At 42.4% G+C, this 17,214-nt stretch overlaps 1 protein-coding gene across 1 annotated transcript in view; it reads left to right on the top strand.

Moving 5' to 3' along the window:
- Nucleotides 1–14,564, top strand: part of LOC120978448 — a 75,916-nt gene extending 61,352 nt beyond the window's left edge. The window contains exon 11 of the mRNA XM_040406570.1: nt 13,958–14,564. Coding sequence (XP_040262504.1) covers nt 13,958–14,153 — 196 coding nt within the window. The 3' untranslated portion in view covers nt 14,154–14,564. The remainder of the gene's footprint in view (nt 1–13,957) is intronic.
- The last annotated feature ends 2,650 nt before the right edge of the window (nt 14,565–17,214 follow it).

Genomic DNA, 17,214 nt, shown 5'->3' with positions numbered 1-17,214 from the left:
CTGCATAATTTAGGAAGCTAGATTTTGAGTGACATGGACAAATATTTCAATGTTCTACCCAAATGAGGTTTTACTGGACATGTTTTTATATTGCAGACATCTTGCTAAATATAATAGAAACTTTACAGAATTTTTGTTAATATAGTAATAATACCCAAGCCTGGGGCTATGGTATGACAGACCATACACATTAGAAAAATGTTGGCCAAACCCTCTGGTTTTGGTCTGACCAGCTGGACATCTAATGTGTATGGACTTTAGGAGGCCTTATGATTCCCTAACAATGGCATTTGAAATCCAACTGTCCAATCTCCATGTTCTCAAGGAGAAAACTGCCAGAGATCTGGCAGTGGCTTTTTTTCCTTTCCACGTTCAAAACATGCCAAACTGAGCAAACACGTGCATAGTTGTAATGGGAGACATAGCTGTTGTCCAAACGATTTCATGTGTATGGTCAGCCTTAGTCCCATTGTTGGAGAGTAGTAGCATGACTCTCATAGTGGTTCCTCCCTGCAGCCTATATGTTTGACAATTTTTTGCCTATGAAAAGGAAAAAACAGCGCAACGTTATTACTTCTCAGCATGGAGCCAACCTGGACTAACTACTCTTTTATCAATGGACTTCCTCATGGGAATAGTATGGGATTCCTCTTTGGTATATATACTCTAAATAGTAAAGATTACTGTTGAATGAAACTAAGCATTCGAAGTGGAATTTGGTCTCAAGTTTAGGAAAACTTTAATTCACGACAAATCCAAATTTCATGGTAATGAATTAGTTTTTCCTAAAATGGCGGCTACACATGTTACAAAGTGAAAGTAATAAGCCTGGGAATGCGAGATCACCCATAATGCCGTGCAGCCAGTCGTTCCCTGTGAAACCACAGCCCTATAAAACCCTCATCCTTACGGTCTCCGCCATTGTTCTGTGAGCTGAGTGTAGGGAAACATGTGGCAAGCACTCATGCGCTAGGGATAAATGATTAATAGAAGAATATTGGAGAGGGAGAGTGCAGGGAGACTGTAGGGAGAGTGCAGGGAGACTTATGCTGCGTCAGTTTTACATTCCTAAAGCAGCAGTAAATATAATTTAATATCAATAAGATAGAAGCCTTTATAATTCCGGTGCCAGCGTGCCAACCAATACCATCCAGTCTGCACCCCTTAGGGGGGGCCAGGTCTTTATGATGACCATCCTGATCTTTTGCTGGCTTTACGTCTTCCAAATAATCCTTCAAAGTCTCCATTTCTTAGAAAAGAGGAGAGCTGGATGTTCCTGGTGATATATTCTCATCGATATTAGATGATGTGGATAAGGAGGAAAAGAAAATGGCAGAAGAAGGGCTCCCACCTGTAGGGCAGGAGAGCACTGGGGTTGGAGAAGTGGGTATGCCAGAGATAATTAATATTCAGTGTTTACTGTCAAATACCCTGCAGGAGATGGCAGGCAAGAACAGCAATAATATGCATATTGTCCCCCCCCCCCCACCTAACCAGCCAAACCCCTGTTTAAAGGTGCCATGCAGCCATTAACAATGAAGAAGGACTATACAGTGCGGTTCTTCACTGCAGCATGGCTGCAAACTAACCGCAGCACAGCCGCTCCATGTGGCCGTACGCTAAGGCAGAGTGGCCTGGGTATACCTGATTTATAGTGATTCATGACGAATTCTTTGTTACGAATCAAATTTGTTGACTAACTTCGGCGAATTTGCCAAGTCAAATTTTTCAAGACTTCTCTCATCTCTAGTAAAGATCCTAGCACAATCAAGAACACTCGATACAACCCCTAAAGATACATGTACACGGCAGCAAGTTCATAGTTATGACTGGTAGGACACGGCAGCAAGTTATGACTGGTAGGACACGGCAGCAAGTTATGACTGGTAGGCTATTGCTTACTGTATTGTATCATTGTCATATAAATGGTGAGAGGAGTCAAACAATCAAGTGACTTTGAATTTCAAATTTCAATCTAACCCTTTCCTCAGATATTGAGTGTAGGACACATAAATTCTACTATATAAATCCAATAACAGGAGAATGAATTCTAATTACTAAATGTACATTGCTCTTCTAATATTTTTTTTCTAGGGAAGGTTTTAATTTTTTCCTAAATGAAACTCTGGCACAGGAAATAAATCACTAACAGGCTGTTAGCGCAGAATAGTCGATACACCAGCACATTAGTACGTTGGCACTTGCTGTAGGTAATCTGGAAATAATTCAAATGATTCTTGCCTATGAAGATGCACAATGGCAAGTCTCCAAAGTTTAAAAAAGAAAAAAGACACAACCAAGGAATTTCTGCAAGGATGCATCATCCAAAGTCTACTTCACCAAGAATGCCAAAATTTGGTGCTATCTTTTTAGGCATCTAATATGACTAATACACAAAAGTCCCAACACAGCTTGCCATCTAATTGTCATTAAGATAGGTTCTTTTGGCCGTGGTAGAATTTTTAAAGGTGACATGACATTGTCAAGCGATTAGTGGTCGTTAGGAGAAATGGGTGTGTTGGCTTTATACTGATCCGTTGAAATTATTTGCAGATGAAGCCAAAAATTCTCATTGGCCTATTAAGCTTCAAATTGGTTTGCAAATGAGAAAGAATGTGTATTTTATGTAATGACATTTGGGAGCATTCAGATTCATCATATGGCACAAAAGTAGACTTGGTTCAAGTGGAAATAGAGTCACAAAGAGGTTGTCTGGTATAGAAAACCCATTTTGAAATATCGTTTTAGTGTATTCTGAAGAGAGGGAAGTTCCAAGTTCAGAACCCTTATCTATTAAGGTGCCCATATGTGGTGCTCCGGCCCTCATGGGGGGGCGTGAGACAGAGAGAAGGTGGTGGTGATGATGGAGGTTTCCCTCAGCACACAAACTGTATTTTGGGGCCCCTGTCTTTTGGTGGCTGAGGTGCCCTTGATGTTAGATGAGCAGCGGGGTGGAAGGCAGGAGGATGGGGTGGGAGGTGGAAACTGGGATTCAAGGCCAGCGGAGGAGGGAGACAAATGATCAGACCAGCTTGGTTGTAACCAATACAGCCTTTACTGGGAGGAATGGTGTCAAAGTGCAAATACACATTGTAGGCATCGTTCTCAATTATGTCACAAGAGAGTCTTTTACCAAAGGTTCTATATAGAGGTGAACAGTATGATGATCCCCTCAGAGTCGCTAAGTAATACCATAATCCCAAATTGGCAATTTCTCTCTCTTAATATCTCGGCAATGCCACACTGCGGGATGCAGTTCTTTAACAGATGGCCAGTCTATCTCTATAATGTGAAAGGGCGCCTGAGGCAAATGACCCAATCCACATGCAGTGAAGTCTAACCTAACAGCCTAACACGTGCGTTACCTTCATTGGCTTCTTGTCCATGCACTGTCCCTTCTAATGACCCTCTACCTTCTATACAGGTTCTGTTCTTCTCACCCTCAGAGGCTGGCTCTCAGTACAGTCACTTTTTTTTCTGGCAGATCTTTGTCTCATATGGTTGGTGTCTCCCTGGATGGGGATGCTCCTTTCTTCACACACAGGCTGTGGCTCACTCTCTAGTGGCTACAACACTGGCTTACAAACTAACAGCAACTCACAGACTACAAGAAACCCACTCACTAACGGTTTGGGACCAGCCAACAACCAACAATTGTATTTAAGGGCCATCGTTAACTCCCTCCTCCTTGCATACAACTCTTGGGATTACCAATGCATGATTAGTAGTGCATTATCCCTTTTTTGCTGTGAAAGTGCATAATCAAAAAATATGTCAACCCTTTTCTAGCAGTGAATCATTTTAGCAGTGAACTACTTGAGCAGGGAATCATTTAAGCAGTGAACCACTGGGTCACTGCACATACACCTTCACTAACTGTCATCCAGACAAGCGTCTTTCTGCTTCCCTCATACACATGCAAGCGCATCACGGCTGAGCATTTATGTATTCTCCATGGCGAGATTGAAAAAGCTGCTGCCAGACTACTTTAAAGTCTATTGATATCAATGGAAACCATGTAATCCTTAAAGGGGTTGCACAGCCTCTGATTATTATTATTATTATTATTTTTAAATCGGTTCAGAATAAAACAGGGAGCCAGTAAGTGTCGGACTGGGAGTAACGGGGGAAAGTATGTTGAGTATAACATATTTTTTTGGTGCACGCAAATATCTGCTGTTTTAAAAATGTTCAGGGCTATACTGCCCCGTTAATTTCTCCCGTAGTAGATATGAGCACTTACTGCCAGGTTCCCCCACAGATTACAGCTGATCACTGGGGGACTAAACAGATATGCCCCCTTGACTTGTTTAGGAGAATTTGTTTTAACAAATAGGGATTATCAAAAGTGGATCATCCCTTTAAAGAGACATCTCAGCTGCTAAAACCCTTACTGTGTAAATATACACATTTTACAAGGTTCTGAGACTGGAAAATCCCTTTAAATGGGTTTTCAAATAGTAATAGTGTAATATTGATGACTTCAAGGATCTCTAGGATCCGCTGATCTCTGCAGTAGCATTCATGACCACTACCAATTGCATGGAGCTGTGCAGTTTCGGTGGCTGTCCATGTCCACACAGCTGAGTGTGGAGATGCCAGGAGTCAACCCCCCCACTGATCTGAAATTGATGACCTATCTTAGGCCTACAGACCTGGAAAACCTCTTTAAGCATATTGGTAGATCTTCATAATATCCAGAGTGATGAAACTCTATAAAAGTGCTGTTGGTTTGCATTGCTGATATACTACCACTTATTCTAACACCTCACTGGAAGTGAATGGTCAGCAATCAGGAAGGAATTACAGGGGACCATCTGACTACAGAAACCACTGAGGGGAGCTTAGGAGCCATACTGAACCAAATAATAAAGCTATATCCAAAGAGCCTGTAGGATGCCCCCTAGTGGTGGCTGCAGGAGTTCATGAGTTTATCATCTAAAGGGGTTACCCCATGAGTAATGTAAAAACTGAAAATCAGATATCATGTAGCACATGTCAATCTCTTTCTGACGAACGCAGAACCAGCCCTGTACCTCACATGGATCCATAGATCTCCATAATCATTGCTGCAATTGCTCTGCTAGATTTTTTTCAAGCTGGCAGCTCAGGGGGCATGCACTTTCTCAGAGGGCATGTCCTTTCTCCTGTAGTTGGTGGCAGTTGAAGGATGGTACTGAGCATATATTTGTATGTCAATCTCAGTGAGCTGGACAGAGAACTTAGAAAAAAGGGCAAACAGCAGGTGGCGCTATACAGATAGATTTCCGTGAATAACTCAGTGGCGATACAAAATTTTTTATTACGGTACTTGCAAATACAAAAATATTGAGATCCAGGTGCTGGATTGAAAAAATGTAGAATATTTTTCATGGGACAACCCCTTTAAGGGTTTTACAGGACTTACATATTGATGACCTATCCTTATAACAGGTCAATATCAGATTGGTGGGGGCGTGACACCCGGCATCCCCACAATTAGGCTACTTTCACACTAGCGTTTTGGCTTTCCGTTTGTGAGATCCGTTCAGGGCTCTCACAAGCGGTCCAAAACTGATCAGTTTTGCCCTAATGCATTCTGAACGGAAAAGGATCTGCTCAGAATGCCTCAGTTTGCCTCCGTTCCGTCGCCATTCTGCTCTGGAGGCCGCCTGCAGCGTTTTGCTGTCCGCTGAAGCGGAGCCAAACGGATCCGTCCTGACACACAATGTAAGTCGATAGGGACGATCCGTTTTCTCTGACACAATCTGGCACAATAGAAAACGGATCCGTCCCCCATTGACTTTCAGTGGTGTTCAAGACGGATCCGTCATGGCTATAGAAGACATAAATACAACCGGATCCGTTCATGACGGATGCATGCGGTTGTATTATTGCAACGGAAGCGTTTTTGCAGATCCATGACGGATCCGCAAAAAATGCTAGTGTGAAAGTAGCCTTAGTTGTTCTTGGCAGCTGCCAACACCAAAAACTATATAGTAGATGGAAGTCTCTGTCCACTGTGTAGATTCTGGCGCTGGCATACTGCAGCCCACTTGAACAGGAGTACTTCGGCACAGCCTCTACACAGTGGACAGAACCTTCTGCTTCTGGTTCCGTCTGCTGTATAGTTTTCGGGGCTGGCGGTTGCCCGAGGTGGGGGTGCCAGGTGTCGGACCCCGCATGATCCCTAGGATAGTTCATCAATTTTCAAGTCCCAGAAAACAGTTTTAACTCTATGCAAACAGGTAGAGCTTTGTATCAGAAAAACTGAGCTCCGAAAACTACGAAGATTTATAAGGAAATTAATCAGCACCGACTGTTGGACCTCAAAACGATATGATATAAAAAAAAGTGGAAATTCAGTTTTACTTGGACCAAGGCCGATAATATTATAAACCACGACCACAAGGAATATATAATTGTACTTCTTCTTTTTTCTACATAAGAATTCTTAATATCCACTTCACTGCTGAATAGTAAAAAATGGGAGGGCAATATTTCTTGGTCGCTTTATATTTTCGAAAGGAAATATTTGCCGTTGTCCGGATTCGCTCTGATGAAGCAGTTTGTTTGAGCATCACTAGTCATTAGATAATGTCAACATGATTTTCGAAATATCTTGCTAGGAAACAAATCAGGGCTATTATCTAGTGGTACTTGGCCAAAATGATACATTATTCAAAGTGTTCAGGGGAGCAGCCAATATTAGCGCTTTTGGATAGTAATGGAAATACAGACTTATACTGCAGTAAAGCTGCTCAGAGCCTGATAGATTACCGATGTGGAGAAAAACCTGGCAGCAAAATGGTTAAAAAAAAATCAGCAGAACAGCTTTTACACTATGGGGCACATTTATTAAGACCGACATTTTAGACGCAAGTCTTAATAAACCCCTGCTGACGGTGGATCACCAAAGTTATGTAGAGGAGTCGGCTCTACATAACTTCAGCGTATCCACTAGTGGCTTCCCTGCGGTCTTACATTTTAGACCATTTTCTATGCCTAAACCAGGCGTAGAAAATGATGAATGAGATGGGTCTGCCAGCCCGTCCCCTTCCCTACCCACATCACGCCCTCTTTTTAGACCTGACGCGAGCGGGAAAGAAGTCGCAGATTCGGCCGCAACAAGTGTGACAGAATCTGTGAAAGATATAAGTCACAAAAGGGGCATATATCTGTTTGTAAATGACCCCCTATATGTATAGATCTAGGAATGTCATCCATTTCTGAGGCCTCCAACTGATCTCTGAAAACTGTAACCCCCAGCATAACCTGACAAGCGCAACAAATAACTAAAAAGCTTTTATCTTGGAGGACCAAGCGCATCAATGCAGTACACAGACCACCAATTGATATTATTATTTATTAAAGCGCCATTCATTCCACGGCACTGTACATATTGTAAGATGGTACAAGGAATCATCGTGTCACCGAGGTTCCTGGCCTTGGTGGAGTAAAAGCAGTTTTTTATGAGTCAGCAGCAGTTGCTGTTGATACCTTGGTACTTAGCATGGCTGTAATAGCTGATCCGGGACGGCTCTTACTGGGAGTAGTCAAAGTGCTGGGTGGGTGACTACTCCACACGTTCCAGGCCGGGTTTTGGCAGGCATAAAAACCAGCCAGCACTGCCAGGTGGAGAGGATTACCTCTGTCTGACAGTGGAGCTCAGGAGGTCTGTGTGCTGGGATCTGGGGCCTGTGCTGGGCTGGAGATCGGAGACCCGTGTGTCAGGGGAGCAGGCAGCCTAAAGCCTGCATTTGAACTTTCTGAGGCAGAACTGCCACCAAGGTGACTTTTGTTTTATTAACTTGCCATTGGGTGTGAAGTAACGCTGCAAAAGTGATGTTTTGTTTTTGGCATCATGTGTGAGTAAACAATGAAGTTTGAATTGCGAACTTGTATTTTGCCTCTGTACTGCGCCCACTTATCCTAACTACCAGAGCGAATCCCCACAATATGATAAGAGGTGAACGTGCATAATACAGACAATTGCAAGGAGCATGAACAACATGAGTTACAGACTGGTACAGAAGGAGAGAGGACCCTGCCCGTGAGGGCTTACAATCTACAAGATATCAAAGGGAACTAACAGTGTAATCCTCCATTTCCCCTGTGGGGGTGCTAAAGGGAAATACAACTGCTGCTGGGTTGTTTCTCCATAGATTACGGCTGATCTCTTCAGCCTATCTTCAGGCTATCTTGATCAGCCTATCTTCAGGCTACACAACTAACGAAAGTCATTGATGGCTCTGTTGAGAGTCACTCGCTGAGAAATTGACATGTGAGAATGTGAGAATCACCCCCTCAAAGAATTTGCAAGGGGAAGGGGGGGTTGCCATTACAATTTTTGTTTTAGACAGCAGACATGTAAGAATTAGCCCTAGGTTGCCATCACTATTGACATCAAGAATAGAACGGCATGCGGCTTTATTTTTCCCATGAAAATGGTGGAACCCAGGCAAATTTTACTATAAGTCAATGTGGTTCGCCAGTCGCAGTTTGGATTCATCCGTCACATTTTCATCCTCTAGATGTAAATTGCCTCTACCAGAAGGATAAAACGGTCTCATATTAACCGAACCAGACGCCCATCCTGGCTAATATCAGATAATATGTCGTAGACAGATCTCCATCACTCCCATAGATGGAAATGTAGTGGTGGACCGACATGCGCACTACTGCTCCATTCAGAGAGGGGACCCCATGTTCTTGGGATTGCGGAGGGTCTGACCATTAGAACTCCGTGCGATCCCAAAAAAAAAAGAGGTCATCTGGATAGGTGATAGAAACTTTCATTGTAATATAGTTTTACACTGCACAATACTCTGCAATCCAGGGCGTTCTCACGTCCCCGTCTCTTTCGGAATCACCGTTGCGTGGCCGCAGCCTAAATGAAGGCAGAGAGGATGTTCTAGAAGAAGATACATTTTTTTCCCCACTCTCCTTTTTAATATATTTGTTCATTTCATATTTGTCACCGGTTTGTTTGCTAATTTTCATTTGCAGGCGTCACTTCTCCCGGCTAACCGGGCGCCTCAATGGGCCACTGATTTCTTTGAAATGACAGGCTGTAAATATGCATAAAAAAAGCATTGCAATTAGCGCGTGTGTGGTTCAGTGCTGCTTGATTTCATTGGCAAGTTTACCCACTGTGTTGATAAGCTACATTATCTAGAAAATTGGCCGCTGAAAAACAGCACCTTTGATTGCCAGCGAAAGTTTCAGATAACAGGGTGCTGAAGGGAATTATAATTGAGGTTGAATATGTTAACCAGGGTGTCACATGCTCCTTAGAAGCACTAATTTATCAGCATGTTGGAATTTTTATTAACATTTGGAAAGCGTCCCTGCCGCACTAATGAACTACAATTGGCAGTTCAGATTTTAGTTACTGTCATCTGTAAGAAGTTAAATGGAATTTCATTGTCGGTGGAGATATGTAAATTTATTTGTTCCGGGGGCTAAGGGAAATTATACATTTGCGCACAACACAAATATGACGCCGAGGAGAGATAGCGCCAATCAGTGTCAGTTCTATCCAGGCCAGCCGGCGGTGAAATTGGATGCGTTTGAGTTTTATTGTGTCCGGTTCTCATTAATAAAAAGGGATGTTAATGCTGTTTGTACATTTTAATGGAAAATCATTGTTTTAATCGAGGTTGTCAAGGCTGCGGGGGTTGGGGAGCTCAGTGAGGCGATAGGACTCCTCTCCTCCAGCCATTCTGAGGATCAAACTTTATTATGAGCTTAGTAAGCTGGCTGTCTCCCCCATGGCTTTAGGGAAAGGTGGAAGGCAGGGGTCTTGGGACATATTTTGGTCATTTAGGCAAATTAATTATGTGTATGATGTAAAAATGTATGGGACTCAATTATCAAAACTGAATAGCAGTCATACTGTCTTGGTTGCCCATAGCGACCAATCACAACACAGCTTTCATTTCCTAAACTGCTCTGGAAAAATGAAAGCTGAGCTCTGATTGGTTGTCATGGGCAACAAAGACAGCATGGCTGATAGACAGTTTTGATAAATGAGGCTCTATGTCCCTTACTGGACACTGTACAATGAGGTTCCTGACAAGCCACTGTACTCTGAATGGCTGAATTATGTGCAGTTTATCACTAAAATGTTGGGGCTAAGCTCTGTAAAAGTGAAACTATCTTTGTTGCCTAGAGCATCCAATCACAGAGCAGCTTTAATTTTTCAAGAGCAGGATATGACATGAGAGCTGCGCTGTGATTGCTTGCTATGGGCAACATAGACAGTTTTCTGCAGCTCACCCCATGTTAATCAGATTCCTTACACTGCTATAGTTGCCCATAGCAACCAATCAGATTCCACCTTTCATTTTGGACAGCTCCTTTGGAAAATGAAAGGTGGAATCTGATTTGATAAATGACCCGCCTAGTTATGCATCCTGTGCTCTTATACTACACCACATTTATGCTATTCAGTACCCTAGAAAAGCTGGGTGGTAACACCCATGGATAAAAGTGCAAATTTTTATGCTTAATTCAATTTTCATTGATTCACCCACAGCAAGAATCAGTGCTTGACTTGCACCCACCATTAGGGTGCTTTCAGGAATCGATTTGTTGGATTTTGGCAAATTAATGAAAATAATAGCTGAATTAATTCTCAAATTGCATTCTATGGCACAACAGCATACTTATGCCCCAAATTTGAGTTGGTAAATTTGGGGCACGTAAGCCTTTCCTCACCTCGAATGCCCACTTATGGGCGGGGTTTACATAAGCCCCAACCATTTGGCCCCCGAATTTGCAGTCCCTTCTATGAAACAGATGATTGGATTTGCTCATCTCTGCTACCATGCATCCATTCATCACCATTTCCAAGATCTCTAGTTGCTGTAAGTGAACGGGAACCTTGATTGGTTACTCGCAGAGGATGAAATCAGACCTGGTCATGTGACGATCACACGGGTGCACAGTTTTAACTGAGCATTAACTGACAGCTAGCAGAGATCTTCAAAACTGTGTGGAAATGATGGTGGTCGTGACAAATATTAATTGTATCCTGTCTCCACGATACCGAGAACTCGCATCCTGTGTCTTCCTGTATTAATGGTGCAATGGTCGAACATACCCACTGGGCATGGGCACTGCTGCTCCATTCATCCCTATGGTACTGCTGATAAACAGGGGCTTGACAATCCCCGGTGGTCCCATAGTATACTGTACTGGCAGTACCAGTACTAAGTGAAGGATCCAGTGGCCTCAGCTAAAATGACAAGGGCCGTGGCGCTCCTTCTACATTCTCCCCTTTATAGAGCCACAAGCAGGGGCGTAGCTAAAGGCTCATGGACCCTGCTGCAAGAGTTCAGCTTGGGCCCCCCTTCCCTCAGTGCTTTGTGGCCAGGGGCAGGGAGGGACATAGCCTTCGTGCTGCCTAAGGCAAAAATTTAAATGCCCCCCCCATGCCAAATTCTTCACCTTAACCCTTCCCTCCAGACAGACCAGCATGCACTTTCTATAATATCTGTGTCTTCTTATATGGCACAAGGGTCTTTGGGCCCCCTCAGGCTCCTGGGCCAGGTAGCAACTCTTACCTCTGCACCCCCTATAGCTACGCCCCTGGCCACAAGCATCCAGTCACTATGCAGGCACTGCAGCTCTGCTCCATTCATTTCCATGGGTCCAAGTTGCAGTTCTCTGCACAACATGGACGGAAGCTGGGCTGCGCAGACAAAATGTTGGAGAGGTCTTGTTGGAGGGAGTCCTACAGTTGGATCCTCGCTGATCAGCAAGATATCGCTGAGATATCCTATTAATATTCCATTATTTTGTGCTCCTTGAATATCCCCTTAAGGCCCCATTCACACAACCATATGGCTGTCATGCCCGTGTTGGCGCAAAACACGGCACTGGCTGTGTGAGCTCCGTATCGTTCTGCGGACCCATTGACTTGAATGGGTCCGCGATCTGCAACACACGGCATGTCCTATCTTTTGCGGAGGCACGAGCACGTAAGCCCACAGACACACACGGAAGCCCTTTGGTGGGCTTCTGTGCCCGTGCCTCTGCTCCGCATAGGACATGTTGTACTTGGCGGATCGCGGACACTTTCAAGTCAATGGGTCCGTTGTTTACGGTCCACAAAACGGGCACGGCGGCCATACGGTCATGTAAATGGGGCCTAAATGGAATGTGTTTAGATCAAGTTTTTATGTTAAACATATTTTTAACAAATTTTGACGATATTATTTTTAATTTTCCATGTCACTATCTATGAAAAAAAAAAATTTGATCCAGCAGTTTTCACACATGGGCCACTAAGCCTAATAATAAGCGCCTCTTCTTGGTCTGTGCAGATTTCAGCAGTCATCTTATTATCTCAGGCAGGATTACAATGACAGGTATTACAGATAGATAGATAGATAGATAGATAGATAGATAGATAGATAGATAGATAGATAGATATGAGATAGATAGATATTGAAATGTGTCACAATTTTTTAAATAAAAAAAAATGTACTGTATCTTTCTTGCTTTTCCATTTCTCATGAATCCCTTTTGGTCACACAGTAAAAGTCTGTGAAGGATCCAGTTTACTCTTCCCTGGTCACAGAAGGATTGCTTGATTCCTGCCGCTGCTCGTCTTGGAAGAATTGTTCATATTTTATTTTTCAGTCATTACTTTTTATTTTCATGTTCAACCCTATTTGTCTGATTTTTTTTAGGTAGATAGATAGGGTTAGGGTTACACAGGATGTGCTGTAAGCAACAGCTCTGGCAAGATGGCTGCCCCTATAATCATGTTCAGAAACATAAAAAAATTAAAATTCACAATCAGAAAATAGAACAGATTAGAAAAAAGGACATATGTCACAATCTTTTTTTTTTTTTTTTTAGATAGATAGATAGGGTTAGGGTTACACAGGATCTAACATTCACAATAGGTGATATCACAGCTCATCTCCTCCCTCCTGACCTCTGCACAGGTCACAGAGCATGCCAAGAAAACTCTCCTATAGAAGTCAATGAGGTCCCCTCTAGACCACTAAGTGCTGTAAGCAACAGCTCAGGCAAGATGGCTGCCCCTATAATCATGCTGAGACAACATAAAAAATTTAAAATTCACAATCAGAAAATAAAACTGATTCGAAAAAAGGACCTATGTCACAATCTGGTTTTAACTGGATGGAAAAATATTCTAGGTGGCATGTTCCCTTTAAGTGTCATACTCTAGCATTTATCCCAGATTGACTTGCATTGATTGATCAGGATGCAATGTGTATTTACTATCTGATACATTTATTACATCATTTATTTTACAGAATGGAATCAGGAATTAGTAATGAGATATAAAAGGATGATGGAAGATATTTTGCCACACTCAGCAGACTTCCTGTCCAGTAGAAGGAGTGAAGCACATATCAACCCAAAATTATTTGTGGCATCTGCTAAATGCATAAAACATTATCGTCTTATTAGAACTATTATAAATCTTATTCACTTGATAGGACTGCCGTGTACAGCACTTGGGTATCTCTATCAGCCCCACAGAACTGAATAAAGCAAATGCGCACTAATGCTCCATTCACACAGGGGACCCAGAGATCCCCCGTTCTTGTAATCGCTGGGGGTCCCAGCAGTCAGATTCCAGCAATTGAATGTGTTTGTCGGCCTTTAAAGAGAGCCAAAAGAAAGTGAACCCAAATTAAGTTAGAGCTGCAGTTTGTGCTCCAGAGCTGCTCTTCCTACTGAAACTTAGGCATATAGTTGAAACCATAGTCAGTCATTTGGATATCATGGGGTCTTGTAGTCACTTGGTCACCTATCACATGTTGGGAGGTAGCAATGCCCCCCAGATGGCGGAATTTAGTGTTTTCAGACATAGCCTAAAGAAACTATCATGTAAATAACATTTAGATAATATTTTAAAGTAACTTTTTAAAATGTATATTTTTAAAATAAAATCCATTCTTTCATAATTTTTCTTTTTTCTTTGTTGCAGGGGCATTGTAGATACACCGCTCATCCATTCAGAAGCCTTGAAACCACTAGTAAAGCGCTGGTTGGCCGATATACCTGCCGGGCGGCTGGCACAAGTGACAGACCTGCAGGCTGCGGTGGTCTACTTGGCGTCAGAAGCTTCAGACTACATGACTGGCCACAATTTAGTTATTGAAGGGGGCCAGAGTCTTTGGTAGGAAACATTAAAGGGGTATTCCAGGCTTTTGAGGCTTTTCCAGGATAGGTGGTCAATATCAGATTGGAGGGGATCCAACACCCGGTACCCCTGCTGATCAGCTGTATGAGGAGAAGGCACGTGCCATGCGCCTGTGTCATCTCCTGTCTCTCTTCCTGCTTGCCATAGACATAGCAGCAGCGATCGGCGGGGGTCTGACACCCGGCTCTGATATTGATCACCTATCCTGAAAACAGGTCATCATCAATACTAAAAGCCTGGAAAACCCCTTTATGAAAATGGAACATGTTCTCCAACAGTCAGAAACTGGTTCATCCCCGTTAAATAGATTGTGCCACGAAAAATATTCAACATTTTTCAAACCAGCAGCTGGATCTGAATACTTTTGTAATTTCATGCAATTAAACATTTAGTACAGACATTGAGTTATTATATATATATATATATATATATATATATATATATATATATATATATATATATATACAATAAAATATATCTTTATAGCGTTGCCTGCTGTTTATTCTTTTCCTTATTTCATGTCCACCTCACTGAGGTGGTCACACGCACTCAGTTTAAATCTTCAACTGTCACCCACCATATCTACTGTTAGAAGCGGTAGCAGTTACAGGGAGAGAGCTGCAGCAAAAAGAACACGCCCCCAAGAAAGGACACGCCCCCGAGAAAGGACACACCTTCCTGATAAAGGGCACGCCCCCTGAGCTGCCAGCCTTAAATAAATCTAGCAGAACAATTGGAGCAATGAATGTGGAGATCTCTGGATCCATGTCAGGTACAGGGCTGGTTCTAGCTTTGTTAGAAAGAGGTTGTCATGTACTATATGATGTCTGATTTTCATCTTTTACATCAATCGTGGCCTAACCCCTTTAACTGAATAGTTGACAAGGTTTAGGTTCTGTGCACGTTGCATTTGAGCCCTACATTTGCTGTATACATCAAAATATCCTTATAAATCCTCAATGGAGACCAAATGAGTGTCCAGCGAGTATCCTTTTGGACACCATTGTGTGGGTATAGGTCCGTAAACCTTTTAATTTGCTGTTCATTATAGCATAGTAGGTGCATGACATGCAGTAGGCTTTTACAATAGAAATCAATCAGACATAATAAACACTTAGACATGATATGGACAGTGTTTAAGATGGAAAATGCATAGCAGTCCAGCAGAATTTGAGACAAATTTAAGTGCAATGTTTTTCACTGTTTTTCATTTTTTACTATACTATTGTTTAGTCTGGAGCTAAATGTGTAGTATTTTGAGGTTTAAGTTTTTTTTTTTTATCAAAGGGATATCAAAGTAATCCCCTATCCCCGATCCTGTGTCCCTCAGTATGAATGGACCGCAGTAGACCAGGGTCTGTAGGAGTTAACTGTTATACACGGAACCCAACAATCACAGCTCCATCTAGTGGACACTGTGGGCATGTTTATATAGGGGATTTTTTGCTGTGTATCAGAAAAATGGTTCCAGGCCTTTAAAGGATCGCTGAGTTTTCAGAAAATTTTTGATAAGTTATAAAGACATATGTTCAAAAAGTTTTGAGTGCTGAGACCTCCAATGATTGTTATAACGAGGGGGGTGAAGCGCTCCCATATCACACTTTCTCTCCTCGCTGCAGGAGATGGAATTGAGATGGATCCAAAGACTTTCTGCTGAGTCCGTCTCGCTTCCTCTACTGCGGCAAAGAGAGAACGTGGGGGTCTCAGCGTTCAGACCTCCACCAATCAAAGCTGTTGATATGTCTCCTATGACATTTCTAACGTTTTACCAGAACTTATTGACATTAGGAAATGAATCAACATAATGATAAAAGGCGGAGATTCCCTTTTAAGTAGATTTCCCTCTTTATTGAGGCTTGTTCGCCCTTTTATGATCATTTTGTTTTTACTGTCAGGGGAATCATCTTTTCATTGGCTTCCCGGTGAGCTTGTGCTAAAGCATAGCAGAAAATCTGAACAGGCAAAGCTGCAGTGTAAAGCAGAGGGAAGACTGAGGGCAATTAGAAATCTTGAATTTGCATAAAACCAAACTGAAGTGGGTCCTTTGTTCTTGTGCTGGGGGTGATGTTGAAATCCCCTCGAATCACACATTATTGGTATATTACAAGTACACCACCAATGGTTAGGGTCATACCACTTCATTATAGGGAAATGTATGAAACTATACAGCCCTAACATGGAAATCCCAATTTAGGGCAACTTTATTACTTTATTAGGGAGCAGCATTAATGCTAATTTATTATTATCAGAATTTCTTCCCCCAAAAAACTCCTGGCACCCTTCATGGTAGTCTGTGTCGTGAGAATGGGCCATTCACAGTAGGTTTCAATGTATGCTTTGCCATAAGCCCCCATTAGAGCTCCCATCACAGAATACAGGCTGCCATAAATGCCCCATGTAGTCTGCAGAGAATGCATGGAGAAATGTCTTTCTCCGCAGGCTTAGTATCAGAATCACGGCCGCTTGTAAAGAGACAGATTTAGATGATAACATAGGGAATTGCTTCAATTTTCAGATTCCCAATACAAAAACTTCCAAATCAGAGCTTAAAATGAGATGCCATTCTATATTTTTCCTCTAGGGGGCAACCTTTGCCCATTTTGTCATGATATTGTCCCTGGCCCTTTTTCGGTATCTTTCTAACCGCCATAGTCTTCTATCCCTATAAAAGTCAGCACCTCCGATATTTTTCTGCAAGTTTTCTCAACATTAATGTCACATATCTCATAATGACAATCAAAAAAGATAATAGTCTTGTACCCAAAAGCCCCGAATGCATTTATGAAAAAATAAAAGTCTTACAATTAATGCAAAAAAATCCTTCCATGCCAAAGTATAAAAAGTTTAAAAAAATGAAATGTCTACACCCGACTTTGCATAATGTAAACTTCTTCTTACTGACCTATCAGGGGCGTACAATAGTGTTTACCCGTCTAAGGGCTCGTTCAGACGATGCGGAACGGATGAGGACCCATTCATTTAAATGTACTTCCGTTCTGTGGCCCGGCAAAAAAGATAGAACGTGTCCTATTCTACGGCCA

The sequence above is a fragment of the Bufo bufo genome, chromosome 9 (genome assembly GCF_905171765.1).
Source record: "Bufo bufo chromosome 9, aBufBuf1.1, whole genome shotgun sequence".
Lineage (NCBI taxonomy): Eukaryota > Metazoa > Chordata > Amphibia > Anura > Bufonidae > Bufo > Bufo bufo.
This window is presented reverse-complemented; position numbering and strand designations above follow the sequence as displayed.